Consider the following 24,597-nt stretch of genomic DNA (forward strand, 5'->3'; position numbering starts at 1 on the left):
TTAGGTTGAGATCTCCATCATCTGTATTTTCCACTCTGTTTTTCACAGCACAGCCTCCTTACCTGTCTGTTGGGTCTGTTTGTATCTGTGCAGGACTTGCCACGAAAGGCCGGTGTGTGATTTTGTGAGCAGAGCATATTTGTATTTGTTGGCCACAAAGCGGGATTACAATTGCATTTTCCTGTTTGCATCATGAAAAAGTTTCCACTAGTTGGTTCTCCGTTATCTCCACTGTACTCTTGCATTACCTGCCAATCACTCCATTATGATCTGTCACCTTTCTGAAAGGGAAATGTTTTGTCCTGGGATACCACATGCGCACTCTGAATTCTAAGTCAGTGAGTTTAACAGTGCACACGTTTCATTAATATAAATATTCAGATAGATACTATTTTCTGTGTGTCTGATGCATAACTCAACCATAGAAGCTCAACCATAACCCTGTCTCACCCAAGTTACACCACTTCACCTAGCAGTTCATAGACATCTCTGCCGGCACCAGAAGACCGATTATTTGCCGTCTTCATTTTTTCCACAAACTCACATTTGTTGTTTTCATTGTAAAGTGTGCTGCCCATAAACCTTTTTGAGAAGGTAGGCTTGAGAAACAGTGGTATTGATCCATGTTGAGCTTACTCGTGACCCGGATGTGTTGTTATGGAGCTCTGCTGAGTTTACTTCCTGTGTGTATGTGTTTTTCCAGGAATAATTGTTCATTTTCACATGACATCCAGTCTGAGGTCAACAAGGCTGTGCTAAAGGCCCACGGGATCAGCAGCCTGGATGAGCGTGACCTGCAAATGTTGCTGCTTTTAAACGACCCCTCATTCTTACCAGAGGTGAGGTTCATAGCGTGAGTTAGCTCTTTAATCGGATTCACCTGTCTCTATATCTCTAGCCACTAGTAACTGCTGCCACCTTGTGGATGCTCAAGGACCTGCTCCTTCTGTATATGTATAAATAGAAACACTGTCTCTGTAACTATACACGCAGACCCTCCCACCTGTCCCCGTTGACCCAGCCTTGCATTCTCGGTGCCTCCATGAATGAGAGGCCGAGCCTGAATTATTAGAACTTCAGGTGGGCTCCATGGTTGCAGAAGGTGTGGGTGCCAGGCAGGAAACACGCTTTGTTCCTACTTATACATTTTTACAGCTGTATCAGAACATAAAGCAAAGTGAGACTGTAATAATGTGCCAAATACAATTTCAAGATTCAACCCAGACTTCAGAGTGGCCTCTTTCCTTAGCCTTTCCAACTTAACCAGTTATGCAGAATATGGGTCCTTGACAGGGTTTCAGCAGCAAAGGGCATATCAGGTGGTCGCTGAACCAGGGCCCGTAATATACTTCAAAGAATCTTGATTTCCAGACCCAGAGAACTTTATTCAAGCTAATTGAGATCCCTTAGTCAAATGCAATAATACATATTTGAGCAACACTGTAATATCTGCTTGTGAGATTTTTACTTCCTCTACCCTTACTCAAACGCATAAAGGTCTCAATATTCTAAGTCTTAAGTATTAAAAGACAGATCTAAATTGGACAATTCTTTTCTTTCCCCGTCAATCAGCTTAACAATCGGTTACAAAAAGAGTTAAAAATGCTTTGAAAAGACTTCGGGCCTGATTTACATTTCGGTGTACGGGTTACTTCTTCAAAACAGCGATTGATTTCCCATCCGCCGAAATATAAATCCCATTATTTACTATGGGATTTATATTTTGGCGGACAGGATATCCGTCGCCGTTGTTATCTAAATCACACCCCGAGTCCTCAATTGTGAAGGCTAAACAAGTGCCTAGGAACAGCTGTGGATACGATCTCACAGCATATGCACAGTAGAGACCCCAGAAAATATCTAAGAAATGAATTAACGCTCTAAATTTCCCATAATTGCCAGGCAATAAGGCAGGCAGTATCTGGACAGTGAGCTAAAACGAATGGAACAGCTATATTTTTCTTGATTATGGAGATCCTGCAGCAAGTGTTTCCTTTACACTACCTGAAGGTAACAACCATTGGCAGTGCCAATAGGTTTAGCTTATGAATGAAAATACCTTTTGTGTCACTGACAGGTTTAGACACTTAGGGGGTCATTCTGACTCCCGCCGGGCGCGGTCACCGCGCGCCCGGCGGGAGCCGCCAAAATACCGTACCGCGGTCGGAAAACCGCGGTGGGTATTTTGAGGTTTCCCCTGGGCTGGCGGGCGGCCTCCAAAAGGCCGCCCGCCAGCCCAGGGGAAACCGTCCTTCCCACGATGAAGCCGGCTCGTAATCGAGCCGGCGGAGTGGGAAGGTGCGACGGGTGCTGTTGCACCCGTCGCGTATTTCACTGTCTGCCAAGCAGACAGTGAAATACTCGTAGGGGCCCTCTTACGGGGGCCCCTGCAGTGCCCATGCCAGTGGCGGACCGCCGGGAACTGGATGGCGGTAGGGGGGGTCGGAATCCCCTCGGCGGCGCAGCAAGCTGCGCCGCCTTGGAGGATTCAAAGGGGCGGCGGTACACTGGCGGGAGACCGCCAGTGTTGCCGGTCTGACCGCGGCTTTACCGCCGCGGTCAGAATGCCCTGCGGGGCACCGCCGGCCTGTCGGCGGTGCTCCCGCCGACCCTGGCCCCGGCGGTCTAAGACCGCCGGGGTCAGAATGACCCCCTTAGTAAGTCATTATATATTCACTCTGTCACTCATCTTTCACTCATGCACCGAAGTCATCCATCCGGGGACTCACTGTAGCATCCAAACTCTGATATAGCACCAAGAAAACACACACAGCCCCAAAACATATGCAAGATCATTTAAAACAATACAAGTAGAAAAAAAGTTAACATGATGCTGTCTAAGACACACAGCAGGAACATGATTGCAAAAGAAAATCTATACATAGCAGAGAGTGTCTGTTTTGTAGTGGTATTGTACATAGTCTATCATTTTAAAGTTCAGGCACGGCCCCCACATTGAGAACCAATATGTTGGCCATCTTTGAATGGTGAAACAGTGATACACCATGGGCAATACAAATCCATAACTATCACCTGGTTTATAGGAAGTGGCCTCTCGGAATGTGGTGCGCTGCTGATGAAATGAGCAACAAGGAAGTGGCCCGTTAGCACTGCCTGGAGAACTGTAGTAGCATCCTAACAAAAATCAAATAAAAGAGAATCAAAGAATTGAAAGGGGAAGTATGAAATGAGGACATTGAAAAGTAAGGGACTGGCCAACCAGCCCTGACACTCAAGCGCACTCATTTTCAGCTGGATCTACACATTTAATCAAAAAATGGCGTCATTCAGAGGGCAAGAAAGCCAATGACTGATATGGACTGACTTACCATTACCCCATGCAGTGCTCTATCAGAGATGGAAGCAGAGTGTAAATGACACTCAGCACTCAGCAAGGCAATGGCAGAAGGAGGCTGACGCAAAGGCCCTCCATGTTTCAATATGGGTGCATTTATAGATATGGATGTTTTTATTATTTAATGTTTTAATATTACAAGATCCTGTCGGACCGCTTAGCCTGTCAAGTCTTTCAGTAGAGGTACTAGCAAGAGTTATTACAGTGCAAATATTCTACACCTTGCGTTTGTCAATGTGGGAACAACAAACTCCTTCCCCACAAAGGTAATCTGGGAGATTTCATGTAACAAAATATCTGGCAGCAGGCTTTAACATGATGCAAAAATAATCCACCCTTAAAGTCAGCTGGATTTAAAATAGGTATTTTATACTTTTGCAGTATTTGTATAGTACGTATTTCCCCTATATAGGGGTTTGAGGTGTTAGATAGTAAATAAATCAGGTCAACTGCCTTTGTCGGAACTTTTCATAATAAACAGATCAGAGCGATAGCGTCTGAAATAACCTTTTCCCAGTAAACCCATCAGGCCCATAGTTGTTGTTATTGGCTTGTCACCATAAACAATTTAGATCTGCTGTATTGAGAATAAGCATTCCTACAGCGCAACCATTGTGCATACCGTCATAAAACTACAAATGTATACAAAAGTACAGTTGGAAAAGGAAATAGTATGTCTCATAAGAGGGTTTAACATGGATTCTCACAGTGCAAATCTATACCCACAGTTTATCAGAGTGGGTAACCAGCACAATTACCATTGCCTACTACGGTAATCTTTGAGATTCCATGTAACAAAATAGTCTTCTCTAGGCTTTAATAGAGTAAAAATAATTCACCCCTAAATGCCTATTGAGTCTAACATTTGCTTTTCACAATCAATATGCCAGGCCTACTAACTTTATTGTACCCTTTCATAATAAACAATCAGGCCTACAACTTTTATCATTAGCTTGTTACTATAACCAACTTAGACTTAATGTGTGGGCATATGCTTGCCGACAAGACCAAGGAACACTGTAATACAATTACAGCTATGTACAAAATGACAGTTGTCAAAACAATATTACATCCCTCCTAATAGTACTCTACAAGGATTACCATAGTAGAAATCTTCTATCTACATGGTTTGTCAGGGGGGTGGTACCAGCACCAAAATCTCTGCCTGCTATGGTTATCTGTGAGATTCAATGGCCTACAGGCTTTAGCACATTGTAATGACAATCTACTGTTTTAATCCTATTGACATCAACACATGTTTTTCACAATAAGAAAGTCAGGCCTACTTGCTTTTTCATAACATCTCATCATAAACAGATCACACCCAAGGAATCTGACATAACTTTTCCTAGTGGGCCCTTTCCTGCGTAGTGAATCCCTGGTCCACAAACATCACTGAGCCAGATATGCCCTGGGCAGTGCAGCGGCGGTTAGGCCTCACTTTCAGTGCATTCATGCGCGACAGGCCTACGGGCCTTCCTTGCCGCCAGGGCCGCCCCGCCAGCCACGTTCGGTGTTGGACGCCGGGCTGCGATTTGGCTAATATCACTCACCTCTCTGTCGTCAGGTGGGGGATCTCACTGTGGATGACAGGATTTTGATAAGACAATGTGCTCTGGCCGGACAAGTGACACTATTGTGCGGCCATCTTGCTTGGGTCCCAGCCACGCCCCCCACTGCACTGTGCATTCTGATGAAATTTGAAAGACATATGTAATCGTGTTAAATCTTTTCATCATGTTTAATGTTATCACTTGAAATGTTGTGTACATATATCATTATTGGGCTTTGAATAACATATTCAACGTCTCAAAAACTCACAATTTATCATATAAATGTACTGTATATAAACCTTTTAAAGAATTCTATCTCATTGAAAGATATTTTTCTAATATCTTGTAGATTCTGAAACTGTGCTTCTAAGTAAGGGTTGGTTTTTTAGGGTGATTTACTCCATTGTTGCACGTTCAATGCACCATTGGGTTGAAAATTGGGAAAAAATATTACATGACAAATGCAGGATTGCAATTGGCACAAAATAATTTCTCGACTACACTGGAAAGCCTCTGCCCTCCTCAAATTTGACCTTCCTTTTTGCTCACATTCTCTAAACACTGGTAACACTGTTACAAATTTTGAAAACTTTTAAAAAATCCAACCGGAATAAAAAAAGAAAAAACATGCAAATCAGACGTTATATCAGATGGAGGTATGGAGATGTACATGGTCAATATGTTGAAGAAGACTACCACTCTGTGGTGGAAAAAGCAGAGTAGCTGCCCGAGCAACAGCGTCTAACCAAAGGTTCTGCAGACAATAGTCATCTGTTGAAGTTGTCATGCAGCGACGAGTGGTTGCCCTCTCTGACTCACTCCTAGAATCCTCAAAACAAGTTCATAGACTAGTCTTTATAAAAGTCTACTTCATTTCCTCGACTAACGAGCTAATTTTACTCTTCAAACGTTTTCAACATCACCAATCACCAAGCTGCTTTACCCTAAATGGAGCTTCTCATTGTGAAGTAGACAACGTTGTTCAACATTAATGTGAAAAACAAGCCGGATTATGGTCTAACACTGTTAATATCATGAGCACAATGAAAATAGAGGAGTGCACAAAGCCACTTCTTACTCTATGGCCAAAACCCTAGCAAAGTTCACTCTCAGCTGTACTTCAGGTCCACCAGTTCCAAGACAGTAAGCATTTCATTTCTGGACTTTGGCAAGGGATTCTACTGGCAAACAATCACATAAGGTTGAACAACAAAATCTTCCACTCTCAGCAGAGTGAGTACTATCATGGGTGCGTAACTGGTGTCCTCATGTGTGTAGTAGATTACAGAACCAAATGACATAGGGTCAAAGTGAGATCCCAAAAATATCTCCAGTTATTAGACGTATGCCTTGCCCGAGGTCTGGGGGGGCCTTGTTTTTCTGTGCAGGCTTCATCACCTTGAACCTTCTGCACGCCTGAAACATGCTGACAAGCGTACCACCTAGTGGCAGTGCCAAACTACTCAAAAAAAGCCAAACAATTGCGTTTTCAGTGTTTAGGACAAATATTGCCAGGAGCAATGAAAATCTTTGCATCTTTCCTGAACAAATATGGTGGCCCCTTATCTGGCTTGCAGCGCTGTGCCTCAGCTGGGTGCCCCCTCAGTAAGGCTAATAGCTGATAGTAGGCCAATTACATGCAGTCAGGTTTTATCAAATTATAAGTTTAATCATTGTTCTCAATCAACAAGAGAGACAATTTATATGCAAATTTGATTCCAGTACGCACAAACAGTTCAATAATTACTGTAATCGGACTGCTAGATGACACCGTTTGTTTGAAGCTCTGTGAGAGAACAGATGAGGTGCTGCTGGAGGCAGGGGCACAACTCTACGCATATTTGTGTGCAAATTGTTTTATCGATTACGGCACCGGTCAAATAATGCAACCGTAATCACACATGCAAATGCCTGCACTTGGGTTCAGGTCACTTTTTATTGCACTAGATGTATTTTTGTCATTATGTAAACATTCTCAAGGAGGAGAGCCAAGGGATGATCACAGTGCACAACAGTATTTCCTCTATTTAGCTACATATCACTGTTGCGCTAGGCACTCCGGGAGTACCATGGCCCTGCTAAGTATACAAATGAGTTCTGTTCACATCCACTGTATGTAAATGTATCTGATTATGATATCCTTAAATTCTGGCATGGCTCCCACCTCGTGGCCCTCTGTTGCACACTGCATCTCCATACACAACGATGGGCGATAATGTGCATTATTGTGTGCCACCTCACTAGAGGCTTGTAAAATATGAATATTTATTGTAGTCTCTCCTGGCAGGTATGTAAGGAGTACAAGGGTAAGCAAAAGGTGGGATCCTGCACCAATGGGGCGCAGTGCAGCAAGCTGCATATCTGTGGATTCTTCGCGCGGGGCGAGTGTCGTCATGCAAACTGCAGCCGTTCACACAACCTTCTTGACCCCAACAACTCCCGACTGTTGCAGGCTCGTGGACTCAGCAAGGAGACGGCCCAAAACATCCATCTCATGCGCACTCACCAGTGCAACACAGCCCAAAAGGAGCTCAGGGTAAAAAACTTCAGAGGTAATGGATACAGAGTTTGGATTGGAGTACTGCTTGCTGCACAGCGGGCCAGCTAGAATGTTCATTTGCACCTTTGTTATGCTTGTCAATGAGAATTGTAATATTCTTTCCAATGGCTACCTTCCCCTGTCCTCCCTGTCACTTCTCTCTCCTCCACTCCTCGACCCGCCCCTCCCCTAACTTCTGCTTCTCTCCTATGCTGCCCCCTCCCATCTCCCCCTCCTCACAAAGAGATAGCAAAGTCAGTGGAGACTGTCCGAATGCTTTCTGAAACCCCAATACATTTATTTTAGCTTTATCACTAGATGAAGTAAAGATCTGTCAGTATGTTTCCATCCTGTAAATGGCTCGAGACTCACAGCTAAAACACAAAGAGCTGAATGAATAGGTCAAAACAGCAATTTAAAATGTTGTGAGGAGCTGTAGGACACTGAAATGTATATGCAGGGACACTGGACATAATGTGCTTCTGCAGCCTCTCTGCCTTTTCGGAATAATTATCTATTTATTTGATGCATAATCCACCATAGGTTACATAATTGTCAGATTTCAATAAGGAATGTTATTTCTCTATCAGCTGGGTCAAATGTTAATTTAAAAAAAGGTACCACATGTGATGCATCCAGTTAAACCGATTCTAATGATGTGAATTCTTTGCTCATACAGTATTAATATGTGTCAAAACGACTAAATAGCAAAATAATACTCCCACCAAATGTGCCACAATATGCATATTTTTTCTTTTTTGAGTATAATCTAGTCAATTGTGCTGTGTAATTTGGTCCTCCATTGCTGCTTAGCTGCTTGAAAGTTAATAAAAAGTGACAAGGCTTGAATTGCATTTGACCACACAAAACAGTGTAAAAATCTATTGAAACTTCTAATACCAGAATGTCTCTGTACCATACTGATGGCACCCATATGCAACAAATTCTTGCTTGTTGCGTAAGATCAATGAGATGCAGCTTCGTCCTCACTCAAGATTGCACTTTATTTGGGTATCCGTAACCTGGGTTTTTTAACAGAGTTTGAAATATGCAGCAGGATCAGTTGGACAACCTGCCAATGTTTGCAAAAGGTCTCTGAAGATCTGTGGAACACTGCAACTTCTATGTCAGAAGCTGTAAGAAATTAGATTATTAATATTTGCACGGTGAAGCACAAAAGTCACTAAATAAACCTATGCTTAACCCTCTGGTAGCTTAGCACAAAACATTCAGGCTTAATTTAGAGACAGCGTGTATCGTATTATGTAGCATTCAAACAGTAATAAAGTCAAAATCGAACACAAGCTCAATTTCAAACCAATTAATTTGAAATTAAAGTAAATGTCAATAAATAAAATAACAGAAGAATGACAAAAATCCAATAAGTAGAACCAAAAATATGAATTTTCTAAAGTTTTCAGGAGAAATAGTGCCTAAAAGCACAAAGTGCCCATACCAGTTATCTGGTCGCATTGTACTAGATCAAAGTCAACAGTTAAGATTGACTCTGATGGAGTGCGGGCCACATACAGGGTCCAGGTATATCCCGGTTGAAAAATGACCTTCTAACCAAGTCCAGTTTCACGTGAGAAGCACTTGTTGACAAGGTCGTCAGTAATCGTGCTTCAGGCTGGATTGGAAAGGGTTTGTAGATGGCGGTGTGCTGAAGTTTCAGGCTTAGGTCTGAACGTTGCACTGGTGGTGTAGTCGTCATCTGCACGAAGAGCTGGTCAATAATCGTAACTTCACGTGGAAAACGCGAAGAGCTTCATCCAGGGTCTGTATCCTGGAAGGTCACGTCAGCAGTTGCACAGAGGGTCCCGCATTTTCCTCTGTGAAGCCCACTTGCATTCACGAGGAGACTGGGGATGTGTTTTTTTTTACCATCTGTTTATTGAGTTTTATTCCACAAGCAGTCAAATAACATAAAACACAACCCAGAAGCCTTGAGTCCCACACCACCACCGCTGCCCCGTCCCCACCGAACCATCACTATTCAATCCAGCTGGGAATGGTTTGTTTCGATGCAAGGACCACAAAACCTATAGTGTTTCACCTGGAGTCCATTTCTTGCAGCTTTAGGGTCTTCACACCAGCCAGTGTCCGGTACCTGCAGGGCACCACTTGCGAATTAAGGCTCATTCCAGCAGAGGTTAGCAGAAGGGTGCAAGCAGATCCAGATGGTACTGGTTAGCTGGGCAGTTGCTGGGAAAGGCATCTGGAAGCTTGTTGTGTCCCTGTAGTTAAAACAGCAGGTCAGACAACTGACCCCTGGAACCACTTTTAGCAGTGCTTAATTTGTAAATAAAAATCTGCCGGTGCCCAAAGCTCTCCTCTGAAACACGTGGCTGCTCCATTTAAATGTGCGAGCACTAAATACTGAGGCAGCATATTCCTGAAGCCATCTCGGGCCTCTTTAATCCATTCATAGCCACTCCCTGTCCTTCAGCCCACTCTTGCAGTTTTTGCTTCTTTTGTGACGCTTTTTCGTTTTTCACTTCCTCCATCTTTCCCATTAGTGTCTTTTGCTCGTAGTAAATGCCTGATACAGAAAACTAAGTGCCAGCCCTAAAAATAAGTGCTAGTGCTCCGCACCAGAAACCACCGGCTCAAATTAAGCACTGACTTCTAGATTTCTGAGTTCAAGGCAAACAGAGCTTGTTTTCCTTCAGGCTCCCCACAACAGAGCAGTCATTCTGAGTCTCCACACGTCCAGGAGTGTTCTGTGAGAGGTTCTGAGGGTTCCACTTTTATACCCAGTGCCAGCCTGTGTAAGGGGAACACCCTGTTTGTTTGGTCCTAAACTGGTTCTGATTAATTCTTCTCTTTCCCTGGGTGTGGCACCAATCTGTCTAGGGGAACAACAGGGAAGCAGGCCCATGTGTGGGCTACATTTGCCAGTGACTGGGCAAGCATTTTCCTAACACAGGAAGGGGCTAGGTGGACCCCTCAGGCTGCTCTTTGAAGTGAAGGAAGGGTTGAGTACAACCCCCCCAGCTACCCTGCCCTGGCCATCCTGGCCAGGAGAAGAACATCCTTCCCCACACCCAGGGCCCTTTTGGCCCTTGTCTGGAAGGAATACACATCAAACCACAGGAGAGCCATTAACAGTCACATGACTGGACACTGGCAGAAAGAACATTTGGTTTAGGCAGAAAAATGGCAACTTTCTAAAAGTGGCACTTTAAGAATAGTAATTTAAAATCTTACTTCATCATTACAGAAGATTTTAAATTACATTTCAAATAAGTGGTAAAACATTTCTCTAGCTGTTCCCAAACTAAAGTTATCACATATTAAAATACATTTTTTTTCCTTTCAGCACAATAATATCCTAGCACCAAAAAAAGTACACAATACAATTACAGCTATTGTTATTTTGGTTTTCAACATGTTCCAGCCCCATGACCTGAGTCAGGACTGCTACCAGGAGATGGTATTTTCCCAAATACCAGGATGTTATAACATGTGGGTGGAATACAAAATATTATGCATAAGATCTGTTATTAAATGCAATTAAGCTGAACTTTCTGAAACGTACACTAATAAATATTCCTTCAGGTGAAATAAGGGCCCCCAAAGACATCTGGGAACACAGTGGCAGCTTCGTATGTTGCATGTCCGTACTCAGCATTAATGCAAATTGTCCCTAGAACACAATTTAAGGAGAACCTAACCTAGGTAGCATAATTCCCCCCTTCCCCTGGAATCGCGAGGACCACATATATGCTTTTTCTGCACATATAATATAAAGGCCTATGAATGGGATTATTTTGGGCTATTTCACGATTCTTGTTGTGTGCATCTCTTTTTCTGCCAGGTTTAAATAATAAGTATAACTGTACTGGCCAAATGCATGTTGCCGCTATTCTTAACACAAAAAGATCCCCTTAGTTTCCCACTGATTGTCTTACATGGTAAGCTATCCAATCCTTACGTTTATGTTATGTTATGCAGATTTGTGGAGTGCACCATCACCCGACAGCGTATCCTGTCCCTGAGCAGGTGTGAGTCTAGCCACTTACTACTTGAAAAGTCAGGTCTTCAGCTTCTTGTGGAATTCAAGAAGTGAGTAGGAGGCTCTTATGTGTAGTGGCAGGCCGTTCCATGCTTTAGGAGTGATGCAGTAGAAGGCTTGACCACCGGATCTGGTTTTCCATACATATGGGATTTGCACAACTAGAAGTCCGGATGAGCAGAGGTGTCTGGAAGGTTTGTGAAAGCAGATGTGATTGTTAAGGTATGCTGGGCCAGTGTTATGTAGAGCTTTGAAAGTGTGGGTGAGGAGTTTGATTTGTACTCATTAGGGAATAGGGAGCCACTGGAACTCCTTTAGGTGTGTTGTAATGTGGGTGCAGTGTGAGAGGTTGAGAGTGGTTCTGACTGATGAGTTCTAAATGGTCTCCAGCTTTCTGGTGAGTTTTTTGTTGATCCATGCATAGAGGGTGCTCTTGTAGTCCAGCTGAAGCTTCTTGTGTGCTTCCTGAAGATCACGATTTTGGTTCAGCTTTAGACAGTTGGTCTTCATCCAGTGGGGTCTCAGTTATGAAGGCATTGAACTTGATCCTTGTATTGAGAGTCTTGTCCGTGAGGGTGAGAGTGAGTTGCGTGTCGAAAGCATATGAGAGGGTGTTGATGTCATGAGAGCAGACATTGCTGGCTAGATGAATAATGTATCCGTGGAAGAGAGTCAGGCTCAGGGAGAATCCTTGCAGAATTTTGGTTTCTTCTGTGGTGATGTCGGGCCATGTGGTTAGCAATGGGTTCTTAGGATAAGAGGTCAGTCGGGTCTGGTTGCAGGCCGAAGTTGCTGTAAATGGCAGTGCATATGTTGCTGAAGAATTGAGAGGGATTGTTGTAGAGGTCCTGCAAGGGAGTGATCGAGTGGTAGGCAGCTGATTGTGACGGGAAATCTTTCACAATGGTGAAGATTTCCCTGCTTCTATTGGTGTTGGCAGTGATATGGTCCACCAGAGAGGCACGTTTGGTGGTATGCTTTATTAGTGGTAGGGTATTTGGGCAAATTTGAACATGCCTTGTGCTCTGCATTGTCCTGACTCATTCTCCATTTGCACTGCAGTTGTTTGCAGTGGCATTTCATCAGTATGAGTTCCTCCTTGTACCAACTAGCCTGAGGTCTGGATCTTGTTGTATTGGTGTGTTTGAAGGGGCCAAGGGAATCGTCACAGGAGGTGATCCAATTGTTGAAATTCTTGATGGCCTTGGGGGAGCCTGTGTTTGGGTCGGTGGATGTTGAGAGTGGTGTTCCAGTCCTTTTTAGTGATGCTATTTCAGTTTTGCCAGGCTGGTCTGCCGGTGGTGCATGTGCGATGGACCAGGACTGGGATGCTGAATTTGATGAGGGCGTGTCCTGTACCAGAGAGATGTGTGGGCTCCTTCATTCACATGTTGTCGAATTTGGGGAAAGTGTGGTCCAGGAGGTGTCCTGCAACATGGATTAGGCCCAAGCTTCCAAGGTCTTTATCGAGTGTTCTCGAGTTAGTGTCGGCATGGTCTTGTCCATGTAGAGGTTCAGGTCTCCGAGTAGGATGTAGTTGCTAACATCAAAGGCGAGTGGTGCAACGAAGTCCATGATGATGCCAGCGAAATTGGTGTGTGGTCCCGGTGGTCTGTAGATGAGAGTGCCACTTAGGATGAAGTTGACTGGGACATGGAGCTTGAACAACAGGTGTTCCATGTTGGAGGATGACATGTCTGTGCATGTGGTGCAGCTAATGGTGTTCTTGTGGATTATGGCAATTCCGCCTCTGTGCATGTGAAGTCTGTTATGCCTATATGCCTAGCAATCTTATAGATGGGTTGAGAGGGGAAGGGGTTTGGGGGTGGCTATGGTGATATCAGGCACCAATGCATGGCTCAGCTAGGCTTCCATGAGGAAAAGTAGGTCAGGTGTATTGTCATGCAGCAGGTCCCAGATCTCTGTGGCGTGTATGGTGAGTGGGTGCATGTTGAGGAACATGCAAGTGAGATGGAGTGTTTTGTGGGTAGATGTAGGACTGTGTGAGTTTGCGAGAGTAGGGTGTTGGATGCTGTTGATGCAGTGAGTATTTGGTGATGGTAAGTGCTTGAAAACTTGTGGGAAGAGCAGCAGTTTGGTGGGAGGGCAGGGTTCCTGGTGCCAGATGAGGTTCAGTCATGGACAGGACCAGACAGACTTGCCTTTGGCAGCCATTATCTAGATCCTGGGAGGGGAGGGAAATGATGTCACTTCCTGTGCAGATGGATGATGGGAAACATAGTGATGTCACTTCCTATGCAGATGGATGATGGGAAATCCAGTGATGTACGTCCTGTGCAGATGGATGGTGGGAAATCCAATGATGTCACTTATTGTTTAGAGGGATGATGGGGAATCCAGTGGTCACTTCTTGTGCATATGGATGATGGGAAATCTATTGATGTCACTTTCTGTGTAGATAAATGATGGGTAACCCAGCAATATTGCTTCCTATGCAGGTGAATGAGTAATGATGCTAGTTTCTCAGCTATGCATGTCCTTTACACCCATTACAGACACCGACTCCCTCTGAATCAGGAAGCTTTTGGCAATCACAGTTAGTGAAGGGAGCTACGGGGGGTAGAAAAGCTCTAAACACTGTATCATAACCATATAATACAAATTTAATATAGGCAAACGTTTTATTTTCACTTTTTGCAGTTTTATGTAAGGCAAACTTGATCTGAAGGTATTGGAGCGCTTTACAGGAGAATCAGTTACATTAAGTAAGGACATATAAAAAAAAATGTATACAAAAGGAGATTAAGGGCCAGATGTAGCAAAGGGTTTTACCCATTCTGTGTCTATGGGAAAATTCGTTGGTACATATGGCCCTAAGTGAGTTGCCCAGAATCACTGAATGTTGAGCCAGTGCTGAGACTCAAAATGGTTCCCTAGCTTCAAAGTCAGCAGCTTTGACCGTTACGCCATACCCTCTTCCTTTATCCATAAGTGTAGGAAGGTAGCCTCTTCCTAGCCTTGTTACCCCCACTTTTGGCCTGTTTGTGAGTATATGTCAAAGTGTTTTTACTGTCTCACTGGGATCCTGCTAGCCAGGGCCCAGTGCTCATAGTGAAAACCCTATGTTGTCAGTATGTTTGATATGTTTCACTGGGATCCTGCTAGCCAGGACCCCAGTGCTCATAAGCTTGTGGCCTATATGTGTTCCCTTTGTGGTGCCTAACTGTACCACTGAAGCTCTGCTAACCAAAACCTCAGTGTTTATGCTCTCTCTGCTTTTAAAATTGTCACTGCAGGCTCATTGATTCAGGAGCGCTGCCATGGGTAGGTTACACGCTACGGTTCAGGAGCACCAGAAAATTTTTGCGCCCGGCCTTAGGCCTACGCTGTTCCATGAAGCACGTTCCTCGACAGGGAGGGGCGACAATTAGGAATAGCACGTTCGAGTTATACCGGACTAGCGTAAGTGACTGGAGACATTATAACTGATAGTTTCAGGTTATAGGAGTCTTTTCAGTTTGTAAGAGGAGAAGCATGTAGCCATTAGGTCCTGAAAAAGCGTCACGAGATCCTGTTGGACCATAGAGACACGAAACATGTTGACCCTTTTCCAGGGATGGTCTGGTAGTCCCTTACCTCCCTTTTCCCACTAATTGGGGTAGAGAGTGATTGATCATTGTCTCTATTTCACTCTCCTGATCGTTTTTAATCTTGGCCTAAACCCCCCATGGATTAATAAAATTGCTATCCTTAGGTTTGGGTTATGAGCCAATTTTAGCCTTTGGTGTGACTCTCCTTGTTTTCTCTCTTTTTTCCAAACTCACTCTTGGGGTCTTGGCGTCACTGAGAAAAGATCTCCGGCAAAGAGCCCCCCTACGGGGGTGCCCGTCAGACATTGCAGCGCCGGTCTGACGAGGAGCAACTCCGATGATGAAGCATGACACCCATTTGGGTGTGTGAGGACTATTGCTCCTAAAATTAGGACTGCCCTGTATACTTTCTCCTGCCACTTTCTTTTGGAACAGTGTATCTACATTTTTGCATAGTATTAATTGAGGGAGGACATACACTGAACCATTATTCCTCCCTATCCCCCTTATTAATTACTCTAGTGACTACTTTTACCAATTCTCATTGGCTCACTGGAACACCCTTATAATTCCCTTGTATATGGTACCTAGGTACCCAGGGTATTGGGGTTCCAGGAGATCCCTGTGGGCTGCAGCATTTCTTTTGCCACCCATAGGGAGCTCAGAAAATTCTTATACAGGACTGCCACTGCAGCCTGAGTGAAATAACATCCACTTTATTTCACAGCCATTTTTAACTGCACATAAGTAACTTATAAGTCACCTATATGTCTAACCCTCACTTGGTGAAGGTTAGGTGCAAAGTTACTTAGTGTGTGGGCACCCTGGCACTAGCCAAGGTGCCCCCACATTGTTCAGGGGAAATTCCCCGGACTTTGTGAGTGCGGGGACACCATTACACGCGTACACTACATGTAGGTCAATACCTATATGTAGAGTCACAATGGTAACTCCGAACATGGCCATGTAACATGTCTAGGATCATGGAATTGTCACCCCAATACCATTCTGGTATTGGAGTGATAATTCCATGCATCCCCGGGTCTCCAGCATAGAGCCCGGGTACTGCCAAACTAACTTTCTGGGGTCTCCACTGCAGCTACTGCTGCTGCTAACCCCTCAGACAGGTTTCTGCCCCCTGGGGCCTGGGCAGCCTGGTCCCAGGAAGGCAGAACAAAGGATTTCCTCTGAGAGAGGGTGTTACACACTTTCCCTTTGGAAATAGGTGTGAAGGGCCTGGGAGGAGTAGCCTCTCCTGGCCTCTGGAAATGCTTTGAAGGGCACAGATGCTGCCCATATCTGCTTAAGCCAGTCTACACCGGTTCAGGGATCCCCAGCCATGCTCCGGCGTGAGCTCCTCCAGTGTGTCCCAGACCTCTGCCATCTTGGATCAGAGGTGTGAGGGCACAATGGACAGCTCTGAGTGGCCAGTGCCAGCAGGTGACGTCAGAGACCCCTCCTGATAGGTGCTTACCTTTGTATCTAGCCAATCCTCCTCTGTGGGCTATTTAGGGTCTCTCTTGTGGGCATCTCACCAGATAATGAATGCAAGAGCTCACCAGAGTTCCTCTGCACTTCCCTCTTTGACTTCTGCCAAGGATCAACTGCTGACTGCTCCAGGACACCTGTATAACCACAACAAAGTAGCAAGAAGACTACCAGCAACATTGTAGCGCCTCATCCTGCCGGCTTTCTCGACTGTTTCCTGGTGGTGCATGCTCTGAGGGCTGTCTGCCTTCACCCTGCACTGGAAGCCAAGAAGAAATCTCCTGTGGGTCGACGGAATCGTCCCCCTGCTAACGCAGGCACCAAACTTTTGCATCACCGGTCCTCTGGGTCCCCTCTCATCCTGACGAGCGTGGTCCCTGGAACACAGGAGCTGGGTCCAAGTGTTTTCGACAGTCCAGTGGCCCTTCTGTCCAACTTTGGTGGAGGTAAGTCCTTGCCTCCCCACGCCAGACAGTAATCCTGTGTACTGCGTGAACTGCAGCTGCTTGGGCTTCTGTGCAGTTTTGCAAGACTTCCTTTGTGCACAACCTAGCCCAGGTCCCCAGCACTCCGTCCTGCATTGCCCAACTCGCTGAGTTGGACTCAAACATTGTGGGACCCTCCTTTGTGACTCTGAGTCGAACGCTGTCCTCAGATCTTCTAAGTGCCTATTCAGGTGCTTCTGCAGGTGCTGCCTGCTTCTGCGTGGGCTCTCCGTGTTGCTGAGTGCCCCCTCTGTCTCCTCCTGGTCCTTCCTGGGCCCTAGCAGCACCCAAAATCCTCAACCGCGACTCTTGCAGCTAGCATGGCTTGTTTGCGGTCTTTCTGCGTGGAAACAACTCTGCATCCTCCAGCACACCGTGGGACATCATCTGACCAAAGGAGAAGTTCCTGACACCTACCGTTGTTGCAGAATCTTCGGCTTCTTCCACCCGAGGCAGCCCTTTTGCACCTTCATCTGGGGTTTAGTGGGCTCTTGCCCCCCCACCCCGGACACTTGCGTGACTCTTGGACTTGGTCCCCTTCCTTTACAGGTCCTCAGGTCCAGGAATCCGTCTTCAGTGTTTTGCAGTCAGTTGTTGTCCTTGCAGAATCCCCTATCTCGACTTTACTGTCTTTCTGGGGTAGTAGGGTAACTTTACTCCTACTTTTCAGGGTCTTGGGTTGGAGTATCTTGGACACCCTTAGTGTTTTCTTACACTCCCAGCGACCCTCTGCACACTACACTAGGCCTGGGGTCCATTCGTGGTTCGCATTCCACTTTTGGAGTATATGGTTTGTGTTGCCCCTAGGCCTATTTCTCCCTATTGCATTCTATTGTGTTCTACATTGTTTGCACTACTTTTCTAACTGTTACTTACCTGATTTTGGTTTGTGTGCATATAATTTGTGTATATTACTTACCTCCTAAGGGAGTATATCCTCTGAGATACTTTTGGCATATTGTCACTAAAATAAAGTACCTTTATTTTTAGTAACTCTGAGTATTGTGTTTATGATATAGTGCTATATGATATAAGTGGTATAGTAGGAACTTTGCATATCTCCTAGTTTAGTCTAAGCTGCTCTGCTATAAATACCTGTATCAGCCTAAGTTGCTAGAACACCTCTATTCTACTAATAAGGGATAACTGGACCTGGCACAAGGTGTAATTACCACTAGGTACCCACTATAAGCCAGGCCAGCCTCCTACAATAAGTTAATAGATAAGCAGATGATAATATAGGGCCCTAGGCTGAACGTTCACTAGCAGAATACTACAAATCCAGCAATTACTTCATTTTGATCATTAAGCATCCACTATTTGCTCATTTGCATTATGCTGATATTTGGCATTTTGGTGTGCCACAAATTCCTTAGCAATATGCTCAGATTAGAGCTCTAATCTTCCTTGTATGCTTGCACTTCTACAGTTACTTCTTCAGCTTGGTCTTTAGAATATAGTAGAGGAGCCAGCATCCAGGCAAATATTGACTTGATAATTTGCACTGTCATTGTGAAAGTAAGGCATGCTTGTTATTCCATTACTCTAGGTGACATCTTCCTCGGGCTCTGTAGTGGCAAGTGCTCCAATACTTCACTTCACTCCTGTACCACAAGCTATTGCCAACTGCACTGCACCCACCTGCCACTGTTGTTCTTTTTCTTCTTAGGTTGTATAGCGAGGACACTGGGCAGGTACTAGGATCTGCTGCCATTCTTCAGATGGTGTTCCTCATTTGCAGTGGGTGCCATGCACCCACAAATGGTAGTTCTTGCAGCAAGCTACTGCATTAGTTGTCAACAGTACCTAGTATGATCCTTTCCACATTCGTTGCCGAGCTGTTTTCCATTGATGCACCTCAATGTAGGGCCCAGTCTTCTGGTTGTAGGTGCTGGCAAGGTTCTAGAGGTGTATAGGTGTGTGCATCAGCCATCTGGGAGTGAAAAACCTAAAATGTTTTAATCAGTTTTAAAAATAGTCAACCATTATATCATCGCTTTGCTGTAGTTGTGGGACAACTGGGGACCCTGGTCCATGCATCATTCGTTCCATTAAGATTTCATGGGAACCTAGCCTGTTTCCTGTCGGGAGTGTTTTGCATACTCATTAGGGACAATGGAAGAGAATCAATCTATTTCAACCCTGTTTGTGTACAAATGTTTGTCATTTTGCTTGTCAGCACTCCATGTGTGTGTTCCACTGTTCCTTTCTGACTACAACTGGCTAAAATTCAACAGCTGAAGGAGTAATGGGAGGAGTACGTAGTGGGTTTTGAAGATGGAGAATGGGAAGAAGCCCTTGACACCTCCAGGGAAGTCACCATAAGATTGGGTTTCCGGTTGGTTCAGCTACCCATAATACATCAATCATACTATTCTAGATCGACCCTATTAAAAATGTGATGAACCACTTCTGGTCCATATCTGCAGGGCTGTGGGCAGGAAGGCTTCTTCTTTCACATTTTATGGACTTGCCCTGCTATTAAAGCTTTCTGGACAAAGCTCACAGACTGCAGGGGACTGGCATGGGTCATGGGACTGACTGGCTCAGCAAAAAGGTATGTGCTGAATGTGTGGGAGGAGGTGGAGGCCCCGAAACATCAGAAACTGTGGACCACTTTTGGTCTGACTGTAGCGAAAAGGAGTATTGGCAAGGCATGGGGGCTAGGATCTCATTGGGTCTGTAAACATGATATAGACTTGTGCATTGCTGCGGAAAAAGTAACAAACGAAGGCAGGGACTGCTCCAGGGAAGGAGAGAAGATCTGGCATTACTGGAACTCATATCATGGACAGGCCCCAGGGGTATTTGAGACGATACACTGTACCAATAGACTTGGTATACCCTCTGTAGCGGAGGCTCCAGAGTTAGGGATGGATGGGTGGGGGAGGAAGGAGGTTCTTGGGGAGTTCAAATCCATCCACCAATAAAAGAGCCGGTAAATTGTTGGAAATGTTACTGCACTATCTTTAAAATCTTCAATAAAAAGATGTTTTAAAAAAGCTGTCTAAAATTAAAACCAAAGGTATAATGAGAAGCAGTGTAAGTGCAATTGTTTCTGCAATTATGGAGCACACTTTGAGGTAGTACAGAAGCTTCACGAACTCTGTGAGCCCTGAGTACAGCATAAGTGTCTATCAAAATATCCATGTTGTTTCTCACGTAGTATCCATCAACAAACAATATTATTTCTGCAGTAGGCAATGGTACATCTGTAAGGTGAAGCCTTGGTTTAATACATTGCTCAATAATCAATAAGCAGTGAATAAGCATATGACCATTGTCATCAAGATCCATCCGTCAAACAATGAGGAAAGAAGTTCAAAGCGTGAGAATGTACTGAAGATATGATGTGTGCCGACAACAATATTAACTTATATTTGGTCAGTCGGCATTTGTGAGATGTTATGTTTTGTATTTCAATAACAATGTGGCCACAGCATGAGGATGGGAGGGGCACACCCAAGACAATGTTTTTGAATTTTTAAACAGCAACTATTCCGCCCACTGGCATGAGAAAATTATACCATTACAGTATCTAAGGAAGTTGAAAAAATATACCATTGGCCAATGTAGCTCCCTGTCTTTCTGCGTCAAGACTGGCAGGGCACAGTCTTCCTTTTTGTGAAAAAAAAGAAAGAAATTGTTAGTGTCACGCTTAGGCATGTTTTAACTTGATGAAGGCCATAATCGAATTGTAATACCGCAGACGGGATATCAGTCACGTTTGTAACCGAGTAATCGCCTCTGCCAAGCTCTAAATCAGGCCCTTAGCCTTTTCGCCACTATCCTTGCCTCTCGATTCCTGACGTATTATATTCATGTATTAGTGACGGAGGTCTGTCAAGAAGTTGCTTTACTACGGGATCATTGTTATCAGTCATTGTTAAACTCTTAGGTTTGGTGCTAGGAGACAAGGATGGATACAGAGGTAACTTCTTCATGGCATTTAGATAGCGTTGAGTATTTTGATGTCTCTGAACCTCCTTTTGTGTTTTATTATGAGCGTCTTCTCATTGCAGACTCTTTTTGCCTATTCCTTTCCTTCTCACACCACTGATAGAACTCCTCCCATTTAACATAAAAAAATGTTTACTAATCCATTATAATGTTTAATAAACATTTCTAATTTTTCCTATAGTTTACAGTAGGGAGAGCTCCACCATGACTGTGGAGTTCCCCTAGGGGAAGGTTAAAACAGGTTATTTAACTCAGCCCAGCCCAGGTGCCTTACTTGTGTCAGATGCTGCTTACTTCTGAATTTGAAATCTTGAAAAAAAAAGTCAGTTAAGGTTCATAAGACTCCCATGTTCTACCATCAAATCACTTTTAGGGTTTAATTGTTTTCCAGTTCCCTCATTTTTAGAAGGAATGATCAGCAATGCCTTTCTTGGGAGCACCTTTGGCCTCGAGGCCTTGTACTCAACAAATTCAGTCCCTGTTTCCATCTCCCCACCCCCTGGTCACCCTAAATCATGACTATCCGGGGATTCAGATACAGAATCTGCTAGGAGGAAGGTTGTCCCTATTACTAAACCAGTGGGGGGATCTTGAAAAGGTGGAACAGGGCTATTGTTTGTCTTTCAAAACCATTCCAAATCAAGATTGTTTTCAGTCACCTCCAATGCCTCATTCCCTTCTAAAAATGCTAGTGCTGTAGCAAGGTGTTCAATCTTTGTTAATTAGCAGCGATAATACAACAGTATCAGGAAGAGAAGTGAAAAACTGAATATATTCCATCCTGTTTTTTGTAAAACAAAAGGCAGATGGAGATTATCAACCCGTTCTAACTTGCACTTACCTCTACAAGTATAGGCAACACAGATCTTTCAAACTGACAACATTACTGTTCATTATGCCCTATTCTGTTTTGAGGATTTCCTTGTATCTTTTCATTTAACAGATTCATATTTCAGCCTACGGTTTACTGTGGTAGAAGTGCACTATCAATTTCTGGTCATTTCTTTAGTTTTGACTTAAGCTACTCATATTTTCACCAATGTTTTGCCTTAAAGTGGGAGAGTTGGGATCTCTTTTTTTGTCATGAACCATGCCTTTGTTTATTCCTTAAAAGTGAGATTAAGGCCTGGTTCTTCTTCTCAATTGAAAGTGCTTTATAAATTTGTCTTTGGAATTGGTGTCACGCGTTTTATGTATGAATTCTGTATCCAAAGAGGATTCCTTGTCTGTGAGAAGGAGTCCTTTCAAACCTCTTATTTACCTGATGTGAATCCTGAAAGTGCCTCTGCCAATCTGTCGTGCTGGATGAAAACCTATGAGGAGAGAAAGAAAGACGGTTTTAAGTTGAGCTGGACTTCTGAAAGGACACAAACAATAACGAAGAAACACTATGGTGGTCATTCCAAGTTTGGCGGGCGGCAGTTGCCGCCCGCCAAACTTACGCCGCCACTTGGCCGCTCTGCGGTCAAAAGACCGCGGGGCCATTCAGACTTTCCCGCTGGGCCGGCGGGCGCCCGCCAAGGGAGCGGCAGCTGGCCCAGCGGGAAAGGCCCTGCAACACAGAAGCCGGCTCCGAATGGAGCCGGCGGTGTTGCAGGGGTGCGATGGATGCAGTTGCACCCGTCGCGATTTTCAGACAGTGAAAATCATGCTGGGGCCCTGTTAGGGGGCCCCTGCACTGCCCATGCCAGTGGCATGGGCAGTGCAGGGGCCCCCAGGGGCCCCACGACACCCGTTCCCGCCATCCTGTTCCTGGCAGTAAAAACCGCCAGAAACAGGCTGGCGGGAAGGGGGTCGGAATCCCCATGGCGGCGCTGCTTGCAGCGCCGCCATGGAGGATTCTCCCAGCCGGGGGAAATCCGGCGGGAAACCGCCGGACCCGGCTGGGCGACCGCGGCGGCACCGCCGCGGTCGGAGTGCCAAATGAAGCACCGCCAACATGTTGGCAGTGCTTCCGTCGACATCCACCCTGGCGGTCTATGACCGCCAGGGTTGGAATGAGGGCCTATGTTTTGGAACAGGACGGCAGGCTTCAAGGGTCTAAATTCAATCAGGACTCACAGCCGGCGGGGGTCAAAAACACAGACACCACTTGAATTGTGGAGGAGAGTGAGAGTTTGAGATCTACGGGAGGAGAAGACGTCCTGCTACCGACGCCGAACGAGGGCGAAGAAAGAAAACTGGCAGGAGAATAGGCCGCCACTGACCTTGAGGAGACCTGGGTGGAGGAGTGGTGGATGCCGCTGGAGGGCACTGGTCAGCCTGCCGCAACTCTACTGAGTGGGCGAATGATTCAGGAAAGGGGTAGGGAAGTTACCGGATGGGTAGTTTAGGGGCAGGGACACTTCTGGGTGAGAAGTCCTAGAGTAACTATACTGTTGCCCTTAACAGAACCCCCCTTCTCCCCTCATTACAAACAGGAAAAGGATAGCGAGCATTGTTTTCTTTGGTATATTTTCTGTTACTGTTTGGGCATTTGTGTTTCACTTACTTGGGGATCGGGAAAGAGGGCACTTCAGACTACTGTTTTACAGAACAGGGTGTGTAAGGTAACTCCCCCTGATGTGTGCATAGCTCGAGTGGAAAGACAAAACCAAGATTACTCATCACAATCCCTGAATGAAAGGGAAGTTATATTTGAATCCCGGGGTCCAGGCAATCTAAGGAAATAGAACTTGAACCACTACAAGATCACTTTGGGTTTTCCTAAACTCGGGGCGGGCACACATGGTCCTCCCTACCTGAAAGCACTATCACAGGTGAGGTGGCGGTCTAAACAATAATAAAGTGAATTTGAAACTCATACTTAGCACTCTGTCTTTCCTCGAGGAATCTGGTGCTGCCATCCCTGGGGGAACACCTAGAAAGAAGAGGAAGAGAAAGCAGCATTAGACCCAGTGGAAGGCGGGAAAAGATAGATAACCAAAAACACCTTTCCTTCCCCCACCCCGAGCCTCAGAGACACTTTCCATCCTTGTTATGTGAACTCAATAAAGCTTCAAAATTTAGAAACCTACGCATCCTCCACATTCTAATACCCGCCCGCCGAAATTGTTGCATTGCCTAGATGTTAACAGTCCCTTTGATCTGTGTATCTGAAACATGCCTCAGTTTTTTTGTGCAGTACTGACCTGTTTGTCACATTTGCTTCTCCAGGGACAGAGGTAAACCTTCTATCTCTACATTGATCCATTGGTTTTAATTAGCTATTTCTTCTGCATATGCCTCTCCTGAAATACCTATTCTTGGATATAGTGAGGGCCAATCTACTAGAATTATGACAGCCTGGTGAACGGAAATGAAAGTTGAAAATCTGTATGAACTTTGTTGCTCTGCCACTTGGACTGTGCCCGTCACATTTGTTAATCAATATAAATTATCGGTTGGAGGTCTCTGCTTGACTGAGTTTAGGACTGGGGTGCTAAAAGCATTTTAGGGTTGAATCTGTTTTATGTTTGATAAAGTTAATCGTGTTTCAGTGTCCTGTAGTCTGGATATTCTATTTAAATTGCAATGACTTATTGGTTTATAAATCCTTATGGGTAAGAGATGGACAAGGAAGCCAGATCAGGTGGCAATTGTTTACATTAATGATGGTATTCTTCATTACTTCATTATTGATTTTCTCGTCCGAGTCCTCAGTTCCTG

General features: G+C 44.9%; 1 protein-coding gene across 1 annotated transcript in view; it reads left to right on the forward strand.

The window, feature by feature from the left end:
- The window catches only part of LOC138287529 (protein mono-ADP-ribosyltransferase PARP12-like), a 149,395-nt gene that overhangs the window by 36,407 nt on the left and 88,391 nt on the right, over positions 1-24,597 (forward strand). The window contains exons 2-3 of the mRNA XM_069228003.1: positions 704-839; positions 7,196-7,460. Coding sequence (XP_069084104.1) covers positions 704-839; positions 7,196-7,460 — 401 coding nt within the window. The remainder of the gene's footprint in view (positions 1-703; positions 840-7,195; positions 7,461-24,597) is intronic.

This window comes from Pleurodeles waltl, chromosome 4_1 (genome assembly GCF_031143425.1).
Source record: "Pleurodeles waltl isolate 20211129_DDA chromosome 4_1, aPleWal1.hap1.20221129, whole genome shotgun sequence".
NCBI classification, from domain to species: Eukaryota; Metazoa; Chordata; class Amphibia; order Caudata; family Salamandridae; genus Pleurodeles; species Pleurodeles waltl.